Source organism: Sinohyriopsis cumingii, unplaced genomic scaffold, assembly GCF_028554795.1.
Source record: "Sinohyriopsis cumingii isolate HCF-2022 unplaced genomic scaffold, ASM2855479v2 utg000695l, whole genome shotgun sequence".
NCBI lineage: Eukaryota > Metazoa > Mollusca > Bivalvia > Unionida > Unionidae > Sinohyriopsis > Sinohyriopsis cumingii.
In genome coordinates this window covers 2,009,715-2,031,860 of record NW_028315924.1, presented here as the reverse complement: position 1 = coordinate 2,031,860, position 22,146 = coordinate 2,009,715, and the positions used below count along the sequence as shown (strand labels likewise).

At 35.9% G+C, this 22,146-nt stretch overlaps 1 protein-coding gene across 1 annotated transcript in view; it reads right to left on the bottom strand.

The window, feature by feature from the left end:
* Positions 1-22,146, bottom strand: part of LOC149773287 (uncharacterized) — a 178,426-nt gene that overhangs the window by 59,040 nt on the left and 97,240 nt on the right. Inside the window, exons 3-5 of the mRNA XM_089946468.1 lie at positions 11,668-12,042; positions 10,581-10,856; positions 5,020-5,316 (exon numbers count right to left, since the gene is read on the bottom strand). Coding sequence (XP_089802594.1) covers positions 5,020-5,316; positions 10,581-10,856; positions 11,668-12,042 — 948 coding nt within the window. The remainder of the gene's footprint in view (positions 1-5,019; positions 5,317-10,580; positions 10,857-11,667; positions 12,043-22,146) is intronic.

The following is a 22,146-nucleotide window of genomic DNA, read 5'->3' as shown; positions in this document are numbered from 1 at the left end:
AAAGGGCCTTTTTATTTTGGTGTAGGGGTGAGTTTAAGCAATCAACTTTAACTGCCTTATGCCTTTGCCACGGCCAAGGCCTACTTCTGGACTGCGTAATGTTGATGATGATGATGATAATGATTGGGTTGAAATCACTAAGGGTGGTACGGTAGGCTTAGTCACAGGGTTGACGTGTTTAGCTCGGGAAGGTCGTATTCTCTTCGGTCGTGATAAAGAAGTCTGATACATTTGTTTCAGACTTCTTAACTCCGCTAAAATGTCCAACAGTACCGTGACCGTTTGATTTTCACCCTCTTGTTTCTTTGCTGCTACTTCTTCTTGCTGTTGTTGCTGTTGTTTTTTTCTTACCTCTTCTTCTTGTTGCTGTTGCTGTAGGAGAAAAGCCTGTTCCGCTTCCTTTTGTCGTTGTATAAATTTCTCCAATTCTTCTTTCTGTCTCTGTCTAAAATTCTCCACTTGCGGTAATGAAGAAGGTAACGAAGGTTCCGGAACAAATTCTTGCGAGGAGAGAAAATCCACAAAATCCCAATTCACCTCTTCTGAAAGTAAGTCCGAGTTCCCTTGGGCAGTCTCCCCTGCTGGTGCACCCCAATGGATCGTTTTCTGAGTTTCCGTCATGTTGAATCACTGTCGCATAGATTGACTGCACACAAGCGCTAGCGAATCTATATAGACTACGTGACGTCACAGACTGCTATCTTCGGATTGGATGCGAGCTGACTGAATTCTGTAACGCGTGTTCGGATTGGTAAATGAACTCCATCCGTTTCAATCCTTCCTGTACCTATAAATAAGCGCCGTTCAATGCATTGATTCACCTATTCTCGGAGCCTCAACATGTGGACCGACGTTGAATCTTCAACCCTTGTGTCAACAATGATGTTCAGGACGGACATGCTCATGTATGTCCGATCCAAGTGGACCGTTGTCCACAGGACCAGCAGCAGCCTGTGGATAAGAAGAGTCTATATAGAGAGACAAGGTTTCCTCAAGAGGACTCTGATGTATGGCCCTGCTGTAAGACGAAGTTTGAGGACAAGAAGATGTCGCAAATGCCCTTTATGTTAAGGGCATATTAACATAAACCAAAGGCCCTTTTCAGGGCCCCCATATTTCTCGAAAAGAGATAGCCTTTGAATTGCCTACCCCTTTTTTTATTTTATTTTTTATTTTTTTATTTTTTTTTTTTTTAAAAAAAATAGAGACCCTCCCTATTTCAATTTTACATAGACCCTATACAGTCCCAGGTTTTTTTTGGCCATGTTAAATTTACATAGACCCTATATTGTCCCAGGGTTTTTGGCCATGTTAATTCCCATAGACCCTATATGTTCCCACGATTTTTCTCCATGTTAAATTTACATAGACCCTATATGTTCCCAAGGGTATTTTTAATGATAAGTCCCATAGACCCTATACCATCCCCATTCACTACTAATATAAGTTGTCTAAATTTGTTACAATCTTTATCAATCTTTCTAGATGCACAACACCTGTTGATCTTTTTCTCTATCAAATTCAACATGGGTTTCAATTTTCTTTTTTTTTTTTTGCAATTCCTAAACCTCTGTCGATATTTGTCTGGTACCAACTCAAACTCTTCAAGATACATTCCCTGACCAAATCATAATCAGCAGTTGCTTCTACTGACAATGAAGTATAAGCTTCATGAACTTTGCCAAAAAGTATACTCTGTAGTGACAAAGCCCAGTGTTCCCTTGGCCTTTTTAAATTCTCAGCTATAATTCAAAACTGAGAAAAATATTGATCTACATCTTTTTTCTTTAAAAGAGGGTACTATTTAAATATTTATGGATGTTTCATTAGCAACATTTTCACCTATACAACATAAATAGTATTTCAGTGAAAACTACATGTCTAGGATGTCCTATCATTCAGGAGGTATATGAATAACAAGATTTTCAAGATGTAGGTTGTCACGTCATTATCAGATGTCAGTTCCACACCATTATTCATTTAGGATCAACAAGACATAATTTAGGCACGCTATTTCCATTTAAAACAATATAGACAATGAGTGTGTGTAAGTTTCATTGTTTCATTCCAATCATCTCAGCAGCACTAGCAATCAATGATGGATGACAGGTCAAACAAAGTTCTTCTGGTCTATGACCAGTGGTGCTGATAATTGATGAAACATTCCAATATATAACCATTAGAGCTAAAAATGGACAAAGTAAGATGAGAGAGAAAGAGAGAGAAAGTTAATATTTTAAAAATAGGTATTAAATATTGACTAAAAAATACAATCATTCAAAACAAATGCAATTGTAACATTTCATTTCAACTGAACATTTCTGCATGCAGGAGTTCTGTTTTTTGAGCTACAATAAGTTACAAAATAATAATAGATTTTATCACTGTGATTTGGTTTAAATGTTTGGTCAAATTAATGAGCTTATATACTGTGCCTAATATCTGCAAGCATACAATCTCACACAATGAATATCTTTGAACAAGGAACTGTTTAATAATTATTTACAAAATAAACAAAAAAATGTATATAAGTACAACTTACATCATAGAACAGCAACTGAGCAAGGGTTTTGAACAGAACAACGAAGAGATTCTATATATGGTCATAACAGAAATATAGGACAAGCAGTGACCAGGTATAATATGGTATTGAAATGCACACTCAGATTTCATCAACAAAAGTTACCAACAATTTTCTATAAAAATACTGTCCTGGTTCTAATTCTGACCGAATTAGTTAAATACCAAACAATTCATTGAATGTTTGTGTTCTGCCTATTTTGCTGAAGTCATCTAAAGTGCACAATGATGAAACCAGTCTGTGACCTTTGAGACTGAGTTGTATAGTCACTAGACAAACATGGAAAGTAAAACTGTGTCATGTTCTATCAACAGGAGCAGAGGTGTAAAAATGAAAATAAACAGTGACATTGACTTTGAAGAAAACATAATGACAGCCACCCTCAAAGTGAGAAACTTAAGTATGTTGTTGGTAATTTCTAAATGTCAAACAGTCTTAAGATCAAAAGCAGAAATAAAAGCAAAGATGAAATATGTACCTGTGACTGTGATATTGATGACAAGACCTCACAATCAGTAAAGCAACACATCTAGTGAAAAAAAACCTGTACACAAAATTTCATTCAGAACAGTTAAATCAGCAGAATGGAAAATATAGCTGAAACTGAAAAATACTGGTCTGTGACCTTGACCTTATAGATAGGATCCATCAATAATTCATTAATTCAAGTGTACTGTATATACTTGTGTATCAGCCTGTTCACATATAAGCTGATCCCCCAAAACCTGAATAGGTACAAACACTTAAAAAGTACATGACCCGCATATAAGCCAACCCACAAGTCTAAGGCAACATCACAAGATGCACACGATAAGTTCTAAATGCATTTATTTAGACAAAGATATGGTAGCAAAAATTACACATATACCTCTCTCTGGGTTGGCATATGATTACTACATAGAAATGGTATAAGTTCATAAATTTGTTTGAAAAGTCTAGAAATTTATTTAATTTTCTGTTTTCTTTTTGTTTCTGCCTAATTCAGATTTGTGTATAACTTGACTGGACAATGACAAGCATTCACAGTTGCTGTAACATTAACACTCCCTTTTGACTCGATTGTTTGTTTATGTGTTATTGCATTGGAGTTTTTATATCAGTACACCAGTAACTATATTGTTATTTTGCCCTGAAATTGTAAATACCTAACTCATTAAAATGTGATCCCAGTATGACAACACTGAACAACAACAGGGTTTGATTCAATCAGGCTAGTGAGCATATTTACATAATGGCACCGCCGCATGTACATTGTAGGTTTGAACACGCACTAAACATTAATGATATCTCCAAAATACAATAATGCTGTTTCAGAAAAAATGCTAATACCATAGAAATTGAGTTGTAGTTTCCATTGATATAAGTGACCTTACATCTCGTTTTACAAAACTATAGTAATCATGCTAATAGTATGGAGTGAAAGGCAATACCACAACAAAGTACAGGTATAGTTGCCGGTCAAAATTCCTTCTTAACCCAAGCCAGTTTCAGGGTTTTAACAATTAACAGGCATGTACTGCTGTCAGAAAACAAAAGACTAATCTGCCAATTGTATACGAAAGGAGACGCTGAAACATCCAGCTTTTCATTGTGTGGAAAATTATGATTCTGCTCAGCCAAAACACAAAAAGTAAAATAGATTGATGCTGATTTTAGTTGATCTATCTTCAGAATTTTAGTCTTTATTATTACCATTATTTCATGAACACGTAACAGTTATGCTGGTTGTGCCTTGCACAATTGAATGTGTGTACCTTTTCATATAGATTACTTCAATTTGCAGGATCGCTTATATCACTGAGAAATAGTAACTCATGAGTGCATGGATCAACGTAAACAAAACAGCTATTACCAACTAGTTAAGTGTTACCTGGAAGAACGCAATTTGGTTGAAACAATGAATAAAGCAAAATCTGCATCTGAAATATTTGGAATTCATGGATTTGCCAATGTCAAAGATGGGATAGGGTTAGGATTATAAATTAAACACCCATGAAGATAAATCCATTAGACTATCAAATTGAGCCCATGCAGCCACAACACATCGACATTTGTGGCCTGAGAAATTTGCCATTAACTGATTCAAATTTCCAGGTACTAACTGCCATATTTGATGATAAAACGAGCAATATGTCCATGTTTCATTACCTATTATGATCAGTTTTCATCATGTTTAACAAATACTGGTCATGTTTTGAGGTATTTTCTAGGGATCTATGCCAGACCACATATTATAACCAGGTTTGCAAGCTAACATGGGATTTGTGTATTTTTGCAGAAGTTAGTTTTGCTTTGTGCAAATTTGCAATAATATAAATTGGATGAAATACTGTTAATTGTTTTTGAACTATTTGATTAAGTGTCATGCAACTCAAAAGGGTACAAATCATTTGACAACCCAAGACAGAACTAACTGCCACAATAATAACAGACCTTACCTTGAACTTCCACATGGCTGCCACCCATCCGATTTATCTGACCATCCAGACCAGTAATGGAGTTGTCTACAGTACAAACGTATGTGCCCATATCTTGGATGCCAATGTTTGACAATGTAAGGTTGGAGAGACTAACTGTGTTTACTCCGTCTAACCTCCTGATCTCTGTCTGTCCAACTGTATGTATCCATGGATGAAATGTGTACTGTGGTGGTTCTCCTTGGGGTACACACATCAAGACTGCAGTAGAACCAACTACAGTAGATCCTGATACATAGACTCTGACATCTGGAGCATCTGCAGTAACAAACCTACACTTTGATGACTACAAGTTCACAAGTCTGATACAAACAAAAAATATTTACAGTAGAAAGTTAGTCCAATGTTTAAAGCAATGTGAATAGATATTGTGCATAATAATCTTTGAACAAACTTAGGTGTAATAAGTGACTAATTATTTGCCTTGGTGCATAATTAGTCATTAACACATTTTTAGTCAAACGACCATTCGGATGCGGCAACATTGATCTATAAACAATATATTTTTATTTCAGTCTGTTAGAGTTTGTGAATAAAGCATAAGACCACCAATTATTTATTTATTTAACAGCAGAGGACTAGTATACTGGTGGTAGAATAAAAGCCAAAGTACTATATATTCTGACATGCACATTATTGGCCAATATATCCATGATTTTTTTTCCATTATTCATTTCATAAACTTTGATCTACTATAGTTGACAAAATATTTTATTTTTACATGCTGTATTCATTTCCTAATGGTAAAATAATGTATGAACTTTTGGTTTACAACTATAAAGTACAGATCAAGCACTATGTTTAATAGCATGAGGCTCATAAAATAGCCATGAAACACCTCTTTTTCAAAGCTGATTTTTTGTTATCAAATTCTAGTAAATGGAAGCATGTGTGGTTTCCATGCCATTCTAATGCAGAAATTCTTATTTTTAAATATAACATGTTAACATTAAGTCCAATGGGAAATGAACTAATGGTCCTATTAGTTGGGGTAGTGTGTGTGTTCAAGACAAGGTGCATCTCCGCATTCACTGAAGTGTGCTGACTGTAATACAAACACTCCAGAAGCAAGTGGGCAAGATGCAAATACAGATTGACAAGCTAATAAATGAGAAGGTTAAAGTAGCTGCCTGGAGATAGAAACCTTTGACTATCAGCAGACATTCACAAACCATTTCCCCTAAACCTATTTCTCTAAGTAAAAGTGTACAGACACATGAAGCATTGCCAAAAGAAAACCCAAAGCAGTTTTCCAGCTCTGCCATTGACTCAGCCAGAACTGATAAAGTTAAGAGTAATAAAGCACCGTATAGACTAACTACATCAATACAAAGTAAACAATACTTTGTCTTCTACCAGCTGAGATAACATCCTCCTTATTGGTAGTTCCATTTTACATGGAATTAACAAGAGAGGGCTGAGGTACTGTGTTAGAAAGCATGCCATTTCAGGTGCCAAAATACAGACAATACTGGAAGATATAAAAATATATGATCTCTCCATGTTTACTAAAATAGTCCTCTATATTGGAGGGAACAATGCCAGTGAAGGGACTGATCTAGAACTTTTTGAAGAACTACTATATGACAATTACTTACACACATACATAAGCAAAAACAGAGCTATCAGGTTGCATTGTGTGAAATGGCCCCCAGGATAGATTGTGACCTGTTAGATATCAATGAGGTCATCTGAAGACTGTTAAAATTAAAATAATGCCAGATATGTAAGATTTGGGGGTTTTGCATTACATAAAAACCAATAATTCCATGCAAGACATTATCACGTGAATACAGGATATGATATAAAAAAGACATCTTTTCATCTCCGAGTCCAATGTTAATTTCCTAATGCTGCTTAGAGTTATTCCCCTTTGTTTCAACACAGTAACTATATAGCACAAATTCATAAAGGTATAAATTATGAGAAAAGAAATGAAAATTTCACTTTAAGCTGCATGTATTTTAATTCTGATTGTTATTCTGCCTTTCCTAAATTTACTTTCTAAATATTGCTGTTGTGGAGGCTAACTAGCACGCTATTTTTGTCCATCAAACATGTACATTGGGCTCATATTTAACACCATTTTCAGGTTCAAGATCACTCAGTGGTATCTCGATTAAACACTTTTCCAGCTCCAATAATCTGATACACTTAATAGCTTTAAATATAATTTGCCATCATCACTATCATCAGCCAGTATTTTCTGAACGAAATCATCATCTAAAGATGAACTGTGCTGGGATTCATCCATTTCAGGTTTTCTTGTTGTTGTTGTTCTAGAGTTTAACGCCATATTTCAACACAAGCTAGGTTATGCATGGTGGCCAGTATAACTGGTGGAGGAAGAACCCTGAAAAACCCAGGGAAGAACCACCGACCCATGAGAAGCTACTGGCAGGCTTTCCCACATACCCACGCTAGCCGAGCCTTGGATTCGAACCCACGCAGACAGAGGTGAGATGGCAGTGATCTGGAATGGTGAGCACTTTAGACCACTCGGCCACTCGGGGCCCCTTTGGGTTTTCTGGGTGGCCCATATTTTAAACACATTTGTAAAACTTTCTTGATGTATGGATCACACTGACAGAATTGTTTTTCTGGGGCCTAATGCGCCAATTAAATTTAGTGAAGTAAAAGTGTGTGCATGCATAAATGACATCATGTGAAACAGGTGCTATGCATGATTACTTCCTACAGATTATGATAATGGTGTAATTCCTAGCATATGACAGAAAGTCAAGCCAAACTTTCAATTCTCATACAATGTAAAAATAAGTGATTCAAAAGTAAAATTTTATATCATATTTTATTTTTAAGCAAAATCTCTAAAATTCCATGACTTATAATGACCTAGTTGAAGTATTAATGACTTCCAAGGCCCTGAATTCAGGTGTTTATTTCATTTCTCAATGACTTTCAATGATCTTTCATGATCGTGTGAACACTATAGCACCAATTAGACTATGAGATGAATTTGTGTCACATTTTATGGCAACCCTCTAAGAAGTTTAGGAGAAGCCGTGATAACAAGCTTGTGGTAACAGACAGATGGACACATGACCAGTACAGCTAATCAGTTTTGTCTTCCAAAACTTACATTTTAATAGCAGTCATAAATTACCTGTAAATAAATCCATATTATATTTGTCAGCCCACTGGGTGGCTGATGGCCTAAGATAAGCTGTCATGGTGAGATTGCCATTACTGACAGTATGGTGCTCTACTGCAGGCTGGAGGAGTCCTTGCGAACTTGTTGGACCGATACACATGGGTCCAAAGATAAATTCCCTCACTCAAATGCAACACTGATCAAATGCAAAACAACCTGAAAAAAGGATCGTCAGAAGGTGACGATTATCAAATCATCCAAAGAAAAATATGTTAAAATGCCCAAGATGCAGCAAAAGCTAATGTCTCTCATTGAGAGATTTAACAGTTCCAAAAATCCACCTCTAAATGATGACTGATGAAATATCAGGGGCACCTCTGAGAAGACAGAAGCTCTAACTGGATAAAGGAGTATATCTTGCCCATCTCCAGCACATATATATAACTAAATACTATGAATTTCAGTAGAAACAGAAGCTAGCAAAATCAATCTGATTCATAGACATTTTTCCAGGCTGACAAAGCTCAGGGACTGACTTAATGTTAGCTCTAAACTGGAAACAACCTATTACCACTTAAAAAGCATGACTTTAACTCCTCATTGCCAATTTAAGAGTAATGCTCATTCAGGAAACTTCGCTCTAAAGGTTATAAGGAGATTTTGATAACAACCAAAGAACACACAAAACATTCCACCACTACATTAATGAGCAAGAAACTGATCTCTGAAGCACAAAATACCGGATCAATATATAGAATGATATCAGTCCAAACCTAAAGGAGTCCATAGAGAACTTTACATTGTTGAAGACAGGTGCCCTATAGCCCTTAATGGTGATTACTGAAACAACCTTTTCTTTCAAAGAGAAAAAAAATAACCTGCATCAGCAATTAAAGAAGCCCAGATTAGATGAATGTATTTTCCACTCTATCAATTCGAGATATTTTTCCACTCTAAGGCAGTGTAAAAATTGAAAGTTGATTGCCTTCTAACCAAAGTGATGCATTTGGAAACCTTACTCAAAACTGGTTGTGACAGATGGATAATTTGAAAATAACCAGATGTGAAGATGATAACAGATCATCAGTAGCAATTCCCTATAACCATCAATCAACAGGTTGTGGAGATCGCTGACCTAAGTTAGCTGAGTCCACTGGGCAACTACCAGGATAAATCATGTCTTGAGAAGTCCTGACAGTGAAGAACCTGCTAGGTGGGAAGGCATTGATGCATATTTAATTACTGCTTAGACTAAAGGTGTTCTCTGCCCATTATCTTTGGTCTGACACTGTTGATATATAAAAAGCTTGTTCTTCAGCATCACTGCAAACCAGTTTATCAGTTGCTTTCCCCATATTTGAAAAAATGCCTGCAGTACATGGATGCAGACACCATTCCATGAAGACTCTGCAGCCATCTGGACAAGCTGTCTCCCAAATCAAACAGACATAGCTTTTTGAGGTTAGAATGTTCTAGAAACAAACTTGTTTATAATTTGATGCAAATTTCCATCAGAAATGACACCTAACTTGCTCAAATGAAATATGTATATACTGGGGACTTGATAAACAAATTATTTGTTCCTGTTCATATCAATCTTTGGGAATCTATGATCAGAGCTGTGTCCAGATATAATTCTAGAATAATTATTTATTTAAATCATTCACTGCAATTACTAAATGCTCAATGATTGGATTAACACATTTGGGGATTTTTGTGGATTGATTCAAAGACATTCTGGTTTGCATCACTGGTAATCAGGACACTGAAGACTTCGTAAATCAGGAGATTCAAGACTACTGGTACATTGGGACATTCAAGACTATTGGAATTCATTCAGATTATTCTATTAGTCTGAATTTGTGATTGGACAATTAGGATTACTTAGGATTTAATTCACAATCCTGTAAGTGTTTCTTAAATGATTCACTTTGTAATTTAGAGAAATAAATTATTTGTTGATCTTATTAAACTTGATGGTTTTGCATTTTTGTGTTACATAGTTTAAGACCCAGTGTCATAACATCTAATTCTGCAGTTTCCATTTAACTGTCAACAAAGTAGCAGAGATACGTATTAGTGGAAATAAAAGTAAGATGCTACATAAATACCAGTCATTCAGTTCTGACAGTACTGAACTTGTGATAAAGCTGCCCCAGTAGCCAAGGAAAGATGTTGTTTCTAGAAAGTCAATAATAACATGATTAAAGTTTTAACACCCAAGTTATCATTTTTGTATAGCAACGACTGTTCTGTCTTTTACAGTGTTATGTTATAATTTTCATATATAGTTGGAACTGTATTTAGCTATCAGTTTCATTGTGCAGTATCACACATGGCAAGAACAGAATAGCAACACTGAATATTAAATATTTACTACAAATAACTGTAAGAAGCTGGATACACTTACACTGCACATTAAGATACAAGGGGTCTGATGTTCCATTGCCATAATCATTTCTGGCTGTACACCTGTAATCTCCAGCATCTGCCCTCTGTACACTTGGAAGAGTATAGGAAGATGAGGTTTGTCCTTGTATAATGGATGTCTTGTGAAACCAGCTATAACTATTTGCCTGTGGCAGGGGTTTTGCTTCAACAATGTTACAGGTGAAACCAAAATTCTGCATGCCTTCTGTTACATTGTATGCATACTGGTATGGGAAAAGCTTTACAACCGGAGGATCTGAAATGTAAATATAATACAATAAAACTTATAAATCCGTGGCTGGATAAAAATTGTATATGCCCAAATGAATCATTTTAGTGCATATTCCATGCAAACATCCTTCATATTATGGTAAAATGATAACAGACTGTATATAAATGTTTCGAGGTTCTTCATAACAACCATTTTCATTATATATTTGCACTGGCAAAATGGCAAGAAGTTAGATCAAGAAAACTTGACATTAAGTCTAACCATTATCAGTGCAGAAAGTGTTTCAGTTTTTTTCAATATGCAGAACTTTCATACTGACATCATAGCACAACATTCAATTCAGTTTATACTATATCACACGTCTTGGTTGGCTTGTCTAAAAATGCGTATGCATATTCATATGTATTTATACAATAATCTTCCATTGAATATTGATTGACACGGACTGAAATAAATTGAATAATTGCCATTTAAAGGCATGTGGAATCAAATCCTAAAATAATAACACCTATATGTGAAATAGTATTAAATGAAAATATAACCTATATGACTGGAATTCTAGTCTCATACAATATATGTAACTAAATCAAAATAAAAGTGAACTCTAATATATACACTAAGTTAAGCCTTCCCCAGCTATAAGTAATTTAAATATTACCTTTACCTCCTGAAAACAGAATTGATGTTAATGATACAATGACTGTATTAAATTGTCAACCATAAGACTTACTGGTACTCCTTACCCAACAAGTACATTTACTTAGACATCATTAGAAGTAATCAATATTTAATATCCACTAACTGGATATTAAAATTAAGAAGTCAATATACATACACACTATGTTGATCTGAACTTCATCTGACTTCATATAGTTCCCATTGTTGGTCTCGTCTCGGGCTTGACAGAATATATACATATTCTGATATGATGCATTTCCTGTCAGTGTCCATGTACTGTAGGATATCAACAGGTTTAAATCAGGCTGTCCTGGTACTGTTATTGGGTCTGGTGTTGGGGAAATAGACTGGTCCACAATTAGCACTGGGGACTGGTTTCCTTGCCTATAGTACCACTGGAATAATGCTCGAGGTCTGCTACCACTGGGAGCAGTACTGCATCTGATACCAGTACTCTGTTCCCTGACAATATTTACTAATGAGGATAATCTTTGGCCTGAGCCATTCATCAACTGAACAGTGGTTACAGAAACTGGAAAACAAGAAATGCTGGAGTTAATAAGCAATGAATTATAGACTCGAATCTTTAACTAATAAGATCAAAAAGAAAATGACATTACAATTTTGTTTTGAGCACATTTAGAGTTGTTTCTGATTCTAATGTTTTGCATGAGATTATTGCAAAAAAACAGCACCAGAGTAAGCAAATTATTTTTTAAAAAGTCTCTGCAATCTCACTACTTGGTATTGTTCTTCTTACCTAAATGTCAAGTTTGCTGCAATACATAACATTAGTTTCTTCGTAGGAAAATAGTGTGTTTTGCATTCACTATAATAGATCCATGAAAACATTTTGTATTTTATCCATGCTGAATCTGCATTTTGGATTCAATTCTGGCTGTCCAAATATTTGACCATTTACTGAGATCTGTTGTTATACTGAAGGTCAGCATCCTCATGTGCATAGTCAAGATGACTAACATGTAATGAGCAGCTTTGACACAACACTGTTGTAATCAGTGATCATCACATTCGAACCCAGCCATATAAGATATATTTTTTTCATGAATTATCTTTAAAACAGGACTACCCAGCTTAGGATTGTTTTTTTTTTCCAAAAAATTCTTACCTGAATTCTACAAAGAATGAAAATAAAAGGAAATCTGCCTTGGTCCATATTCCAAGCATTATTTGATGGATACAGTCTTGCTGTGTTTTCTGGATTCACTCAAAGGATATTCAAGATATTAGGAACAAACCACACAGAAATGTACTTCCTAACTTCATAAATATTACAAAAAATTAAGACAGTATAACAGTTCATGTTAACAATGACATAGCTCTCCAACAGATCAATAATCTGTGTGTATGTGCGTGCGTGATTTAGATTTTTGACATAGCTTTAACATGTTTTCAGTCATATCGCTACGATGTTTACAGTGCGGCAGTTTATAGTCATGTATAGCACTAAGGCATCATGCCGCATAGATGTAGCATCATGTCCCACCCAGTCACATTATCCTGACACCAGGACAACCAGTCTTAACACTAACCGCTTAATACTGAGTGTCAATTAATGAGGCAGTTGCAAGTACCATAATTATAAGTCTTTGGTATAACTCGGCTGAAGCTTTAATGTGCAATCTCCAGCATCTGAGGTGGAAGCTGTAACCACTGGTGCGGCATTTAATAACCTAATGAGAACAAATTTTCAACTCAGCATATGCTCCAAACAATATGGATTTCTTAAAAAAAAATTAGTTCTTTTAATGAAAAATAAGTAACATGCTAGATCTTTCCTGAAACCAATATTATTCCGATGCAAGAAAATGGATATTTAGCTTGGTCCTTGAATTATGTGACATAATGAACAACAACACCATCATTATATCAGCTAGCACAATCATATCCCACAAGACCCGCAACATCCACCCAAGGATGTGCCAAGCAAGCAAAACTCCAGGATTTAACACCTCCACTTGCACTGACCGACACAAGTCAAATAATGCCTAATTTCACTTCACCCATAAGTGCCTTGTGATCCCATGAGATGACATTGGTCACGTGGCTGATAAGAACAATGGTTGCTTGGAAATATCAGTTTGGGAGAAACATTTTAAAGAAAACGCCAAATATACGGCATAATTTATGAATTTCTACGCAAAAATGTAGCAGTTATCATTCTTTGCCATTTATGAGCAATATTTTTAGCAGATTGGGGTGCACCTTTGAAAAATTTTGCAAGTTTCAAGACATTGGAAGATGCAAACATGCCAGAGGGGATGAGCTTTAAAGAGTGAAATACTCAAAAACTGTATCCAAAAGAAAACGTCACATATGATTTTGGCACATCTTCCACTACAGTTTTGATGAGGAAACGAGTGTGTTTGCCATCTGGAACTGCATCCATAGGTGCTAGGCCTAATGAGGCACATGTTGGCCACCTCAGACAGGTTAGCTTAGGTCAGCCATTACAAATACAACCAGACAAAATGTCCTCATCTCGCTCTAATTGTGCAAGTCATATGACTTTTGCCCAATGCACCAATATGGCTGTTCTAGACAAAGAATTGGCAATGCAATGTTGGCTGTAAGCACTACATCCCAAACATGCACACACAGTTGACCAATGGAACAAAAAAAACCCACAGCATTGCAAGTAAAACGCAAATGCTGACATCGGCTGCAAATTCTGCAGGTATGTCACACTAGATGTTGATATTGATGATGTCGAAGGGCTAATCATGCCAGACACAGACTCCGAAGAGGTTAATGTGAACTATGATAATGATTTGTTTGCAGACATTGAAAGTTTCTTGTTGGAGCAGAAAAAAGCAGGCCAAATGTGGATGAAAAACTAGCTGAAGTTCTCAATAAAGGCCTGTGATCCATATTAACGCCTGACAAGCTTCAACCTTTGCAGGAAAAGTATACCAGACCAGGATACTGTGACAATTTATAGGTGCCTAGAATGAACAATTAGGTCTGGAATGCAATGTCTAAACAGGCCACAAGTATTGACATTTCATTGTGAAAGCTGAAAACTCAGTTGGGGGATGTATTGGTCCCAACTCTCAGAGCAACTGAACTGTTTAAACAGCATAGGAACAACCTACAGGAATTAATGTTTGATTCAGTCAGGGGTTTTGTCATGAATAATTTCAAATTGTTGTCTTTTCTGTTCAATGACTTTAGTATCAAGCGCCTTAAGCTCATAAAGACCGAGCAACTGTTGTGTATTAACCCAACTGTGCTGCACAAACTAACTTTTTGGTGACAACATAAATCACTAAGCTTGACAATTCTCATAGGGCTAAGTCCGCTGCTTAGAAAGAAACAACAGGGGTGCAGCTATAAGGAAAAAGTGAGCTCAAAGTAGTGTGATTTTGTAGGATGACCCTGCTCAAAGGGAGGGCACTCATGGAAATGGAATTTTTAGTGGCAGACCAATCACTGCTGGAGCCATGGCTATGGAAAAATTAAGAAACAAGGAACAGAGGTCCCAAACATTGGAATGATCAGTAAGATCTTTCCAGGCCAAAAGTGTTCTGCATAATGCAATGACACATGATATTTCTTGTACTTAGTATTTTAATATTAAACATGTTAAAATACACAGTAATTATTGCTATCTTCATATAATGTGCATTGTTATACTCTCCTTAAGAGTGCCTCAAGGGAAAATAGTCCTTGACTAATGAGTCACCCTCTATAAATAAAGCATTATTATTATTATTATTATTATTATTATTATTATAAACAACATCCAACAATATTGTCGCTGGGAAAATTTCAACAATTTTTGAAGGATGGTAGAATAGTACTTAAGATGCTTGGATTTTGTTCAAGGTTATGACACTGAGTTAGAACAGCAGCCTATAAAGACATATTTACCAAACCATGTTAATTTATCTTTTAATGAGGGAAGACAAATAAATGCTGGAATTCACAAAAGGTATTATTCATAGAGTTAATTCCATAAATGAATAATATATTTCACACATTTTCATTTGACCTCAAAAAAATGGGTCTGTGAGACTTATCCTGGGTTTAAAACATTTGAATACAAATGTAGAGAAGATACATTTTAAAATGGAAACCTCAATAACAGCTGTTACTGCCATGCAAGAAAGTTTTTTCCTTGCATTAGCTGATTAAAGTATACATAATATTTGGTTCCTGTGGCTCAGAAGCATAGAAATAATTTGTGTTTTAAGTGGATTGGGTGACATATATGAATTTAGATTCTTGCCAAGTGGTTTGGCATCTAATCCACATTTTCACAAAGCTACTGAAGCCAGTTTTCAATCACTGAGATAAAAAGGCTTCACAAATTGTAGAATACAGTGACACTAGTTGTTTCTTAGGAGATTCTTATGAACAGTGTAGAGAGTATGTTCAGGACACAGTTCATACACTTACTGAATTGGGTTTAACTATTCATCTAGAAAAGTCTGTGTCTTACCCATTCAGAAAGATATATATCTTGTGAGATTTTTGTTGGACTCTAACACAAGATGGTCACACTAACTAGAGATAAAGCAGGCAGTCTAGTTGCTATGTGTTATGACATACTGCGGAAACAGACTTTCACTATTTATGAATTGTCTCAACTTGTGGGAAGTTTGTTGCTAGCATACCTGGTGTAAAGCACCTTAATATTATCACGGTAAAACTTACAGAAAAAAGGTGATTTTGATGCTTATTTATCACTTCTGACTGAGAGCAGGCAATGTATATCTTGGTGGATATCTAATGTACATTAAAGTTACAAGGTAGTCTCGAATGTTTAACCACAGGATGTTTTGACCTCAATTGTTGGTTGGGGTGGGGAGTAAATCCCACAACTTACGTTGAAATAGGTTGTCCTTGGAATCAAAAGGATAAACTGCATCTTATGAACTTCTTGGAATTGGAATAGTGATTGTAAATATTCAGAAGCACTATTATGGGATATCCTGTACATTAATTTGGCTTTTCTCAAACAGATTCAGTCTTTAGTAGGTAATATTTCTAACTTATCAGCTAAATTTTCCTTGCTTTCTTTCCGGATTGATGTTAGCCCAAATGCTCTTTTTGCTATGTTTGTATCATTTGAATTACCCCATGCTGTATTAAAGAAGTCTAAATAGGGTTGTATGTAACTGTTATAAAATAGTTTTCTGTGCCTTTCAGGGAGAAAATGTCTTATCCTACTGAGAAACCATAAACTTGAATTGACTTTTTTACTGACGTTTGATATGTTCAGTCCATGATAGGTTTTTATCTACCTGAACACCAAGTAGTCTATCATGACAGACCAATTGCAAATTTTTATCCTTCCATGTCAGACAAAGTTCATCACTACCAAGATCTGTCCTTCTTTGCCGTGTTGAGATAAGTAATATTTTAGTTTTACCAGGATTTACCTCCATGCCATTGCATGTGCACCAGTTTTCCAGTTTGTTTAGGGCATTCTACAAAGAAATGTTGAGTTCATGCTTTGTGTTTTGGATGTCTGACAATGTTGTGTCATCTGAAGAGATATCATTAGATGATATTGAGTCCCTTAAAAGAAGTGGTAGGTCATTAATAAATTTAATAGTAATGGAACTAGAATTGAGCCTTGTGGTACTCCATATCTAATTGTTCCAGGTTCAGACAGAACATTATTTATGCAAACATGTTTATACAAACGTGTTGTGTTCTCTCACTTAAGTATGAAGGAAACCATCTAACTGTGCTTTCATCACATTGGTAGATTATCAGTTTCAGTTTTTGAGTTCATGCTTTGTGTTTTGGATGTCTGACAATGTTGTGTCATCTGCATAGATATCTGTAGATGATATTGAGTCTCTTAGTAAAAGTGGTAGGTCATTAATAAACAAAATGAATAGTAGTGGACCTAGAATTGAGCCTTGTGGTACTCCATATCTAACTGTTTCAGGTTCAGACAGAACATTATTTATATAAACGTGTTGTGTTCTCTCACTTAAGTAAGAAGTAAACCATCTAATTGTTCTTTCATCACACTGGTAGATTTTCAGTTTCTTCAAAAGGATTTCATGATCCACCATGTCAAAAGTTTTCCTGAAATCTACAAATACAGATCCTATTATTCTACTTTGGTCAAGTGCTTGAAGCCATTTATCAGTTAAGGAGATCAAGGCAGTCTCACAGGAATGTTTCTGTCTAAAGCCTGATTCATTAGGGTGTAACAGCAAGTGTTTGGTTAAATATGACATGAATGAGTCATGGACATGTTTTTCAATCCATTTTGACAAGTTTGGTAGTATTGAGATTGGTCGTTACTTATCAGCGTCATCCTTAGAACCAGATTTGTGAACAGGAGTTACTTTTGCAGTTTTCCATATTTTGGGGACAGATGGGGTTGCAATACTTAAATTAATTATGAATGTTATGCTATCTACAATAGCAGTGGCAGAAGATTTAACGAGTTGTGGACCAATCTAACCAAGTCCTGTAGCTTTCTTGGTATCATGTTCACTGAGACATTTTTTAACAAAGTTTTTTGATACTGGTGATATAGAGAAACATATCTCCTTAGAGATATTGCTGCTGCAGAACTTTCTCAGTTCATTAAAGTTGTTTTCTGTCACTGGTTCTTTTGACTATGTGGTAATGTTGGTGAAAAAATCATTGAAAACATTTGCAATATCAGTGACATCAGTGACTATGCAGTGTCATTTACCAGAAGTGAGTGAATTTTATTTGTCTGATCTTTGTGTGTTCCTCAACTGAGATCATTGAAGACTTTCCAAATGGAGTTTGTGTTGCTCTTTTTGTTTTCAAGCAATGATTGATAATAAGTGTTTTTTTAGCTTCTCTAATCATACTTGTTATTTTATTTCTCCATACTTTATATTGTGCATGGTTTCCCATACCCTTGAATTCGTCTCGTGTTTTCATAGCATCTAGGACTTCAGTAGTAAGCCAATTAGGTTGAATTTCAGTCTTTACTCGATGTACTTTCAGTGGTGCATGCTTTGAGACTACATTCATGAATAAGTCAGTCTACACCCTAAGAGCTTCATCTACGTCATCGAAATTTTGGATCATATTCCATGGAACTTTATGTAGGTCATTAAGAAATTGTTCTTCAAATTTTTGAATGATTTGTAAGTGATCGTTTTGTGTATATTTTTCTTGTTGTTCTTGCATTTAACCTTTCTTGTCAAAAAAGTAGGATAGGGGTCACTAAGACCAACATTTGGTACATTAACACAAGCCACATTGTCTGGTAGGTTGGTATAAATGTGATCAATAAGAGTGCTTGATTTTTCTGTTACCCTTGTAGGCTCATTTACCAGGTGGTCTAGTAATGATTCAATAAATTCCATCCAGTTGTTCCTTATTTGATTTTGCATTATTTTGAAAAATTTCCACCCAGGTACTCTCAATTTCATGTGACTCCAAGTCAAGTCACCTTTCTGCATTTACATCTTCCCTAATATATACAACAAGACCTCCCTCTGCTGTCTATCTGTCCCTGCATAATGGTAACCTTGACAGTAAAATAGATTATCATTGTGGTTAGCATTTAATTTGGTTTCAGTGAGTCCTAAATCATGTAAATTATTTTCCTTGGAAAACAACATTAACTTAATATGGTCTGTTTTTCCCACTATACCTTGTACATTTAAGTGACCTATGTTAAAACCTTTTGTATTTAGTTTCATATCAATTATATGTATGTCATCATGTAATTGGTTACTTACTGAGATTGTCTCCTTATTACTTTTATCATTCTTACATCCTATTTCTATATTTAAATGTTCATATATATTAGCATCTTCAAAGTCACATACAAACCCTGAAAATCCATTTACATTTGCATCAACAATAGTATCCACTGAATAGCTTGAGTCAAGAGTCTCACTATGTACATTTAGATTTGTTGTAAATGAAGCTCTGGCATTCTCCTCTTTGCCAGCTTCCTAATACATATAATACATTGATGGACAAAGTCTTTGCTTGTGTCCATATTTATGGCATCTGAAGCACTCAATCTGTTTGCCATGATGGCATACCTGTGTCATGTGCTCAGTTTCTCCACAGTAGAGACAGTACTCTTCATTATAGTGCCTGAAAAGAGAATGTCATTTCAATTTCTGTAAGATTCTCATCAGATACAGGTTCACTTATGAACCTGATGACAACCTTGTACAGTGGTCCTGATAATAAGATTTTTACAAAACTCCATTTGCATCATTACATGTTATAGATGACTGTATCATGGATACTTATGATATAGTTTCAGCTGTGTGAAAGGGGTTAATGGCTGAAGGAATGAAGGAGTGATAGAGCTATGCTGTATCCTCATGTTTGCACCATACTGATGGTGTCATTTTAGCTGTGGTGCTAATTTGGGGTTAGATATACCCTGTCGGTGGTGACGATGGCCCAAAAGAAGTAAACATTTATCACATGGTGAGGGACCAAGACTTTGGGACCATCAGTGGGATTGCAGGGAACAAGAGGTTCTATGGATCCTTATGCAAACCAGGAGGGGCAGACCATTCATGGTGGCTCCTTCACCATCCAACAGAGAGGCTGAGGCTGAAAATACCTTCTTCTTTCTTTTCCTTTGACCACTTTTCTTTTATGTTCTTTACCTCTTGGGTAAGCACTGTTCTCATCAGTTCCTCTGCTTTTATGAGTTGGTCTAATCCCCACTTCACAAATGACCACTCACTCCATTCCAAGATATCTTCTAGGAAGCATCTGACTCTCGTGACATTATCCAGGGCTTCCTTCAAGCTACCTCTCACATACTGAGGGTCAATGAATCTTCTTAATTTTTTTACTTCCTCTTCTAACATACCCTGGAGAAGATCCATGGCGAATTTGAGACTGGTCACTTGTCTGGTCACAAACTCCTTTGTAACTGGATATCTCCATTCCTTCTCAAGCCTTTCCACCACATATGTCCCATCCACTATCCATTACAAACAGTCCTTTAGTTCATTGAACAGTTGTATGCTCATCTTCTTTGCTTATTAAGTAGAATGGTGCGAATGACGGACGCTTTGACATTTATATCTAAAGCACGGACGTGAAGGAAAACATCCCCCACTTTTGTCTTCTCATATTATCTACTATTCACATAAAGGTAATGAGACAAAAAACTAACATTATATACTATCCGCACACGCGAAGAAGTAAAATCAAACCCCAACTTTACTATCCACACACCCGAAAAGCAGAAACATAACCATAATATACTATTCACAGATGCAAAGAAGCAAAATCATAACCCAAATTATACTATCCACACACGCGAAAAGTAGAAACATAACCATAATCTACTATCCACATATGCGAAGGAGCAAAATCTAACCCATAATATACTACCCACACATGGGAAGGACCTAAACTAACCCAAATTATAGTATCCACACATGTGTAGAAGCAAAATACTATCTACACACGCGAAGAAGCAAAATCAAACCCATAATATACTATCCACACACGGGAAGAAGCTACCCTAACCCAAATTATACTATCCACACACGTGAAGAAGCAAAATCAAACTCATAATATACTATCCACACACGGGAAGGAGCTAAACTAACCCAAATTATACTATCCACACACGCGAAGAAGCAAAATCAAACCATAACTTTACTATCCACGCACGCGAAAAGCAGAAACACAACCATAATATACTATCCATACATGCAAAGAAGCAAAATCAAACCCAATCATACCAAAGCCACGGAAACGAAGGACTTAGAGTCACACTTTCTAACCAAGATAAAGAAATATTGTGCTTATAGACGCACTTCTATTTTTTTTCTAACTGACTACGTATCATACGCAATTGAATGTCTATTTCTTTTCTCGAGTATTGGGTAGCACTGAAAATGGCTGTTTTTTGTGTGAACGAGGAGCTATGGCACTCTTTTATGGTCTAAGAGTGCGAACTCCTCTGGTGACAGGCTTCCTCACAGGATAAGGTCTGCTTCTTCGGAAAGAGAAGGAGAACTCTTTGGTGTCGACATGGCAGTTGACAAAGCTTCTATCAGGTTCCTGTTGCTGTTGCTGCTGTTGTTGCTGCTGCTCTCTCTGCTGTTTCTGAAGTCTGTACTTCTTTGTCCAGTCTTCTTTTTCCCTGCTTATTTCCTCTCTGAAGAGCTCTTCTATCAGGTCTTCAGTGACTTTTAACATTCTGACATTTTTATCTCTCCAGGCTTTGGTATCAGACTTTGTCTGACACGATGCAAATTCACGTAGGCTTTGTTCAACTTGGCTAATCTTGAGGAAATCTTCGTAGGAGGATAAGTCGATAATGGATGGTCAGACTGGAGACTATCCCGCTTTTATGGTAAAAGCACGGACGCAAAGGACAGCATTCCTACATGGTTTCGAGTCGGAATGCTAAATTAGTTAGATGTGAGGGATAAAGAGAAGTCAAAGAGCATGGTTCATGATACCCATGGCAAAAACAAATGACAAATGCATTTTCTTTCAAAACACAACATTTGTATTCAAATAACTCACAAAAATTAACAAATTTTTAAAAAATTAACCATTCAATTCAACAATAAACATTATTTCAAAAACTATCTATTTTGGACATGGTTGAAAAGTTGTGAATTAAATTGAGATTTCCACTGTTGGAAGTCATTGGGCC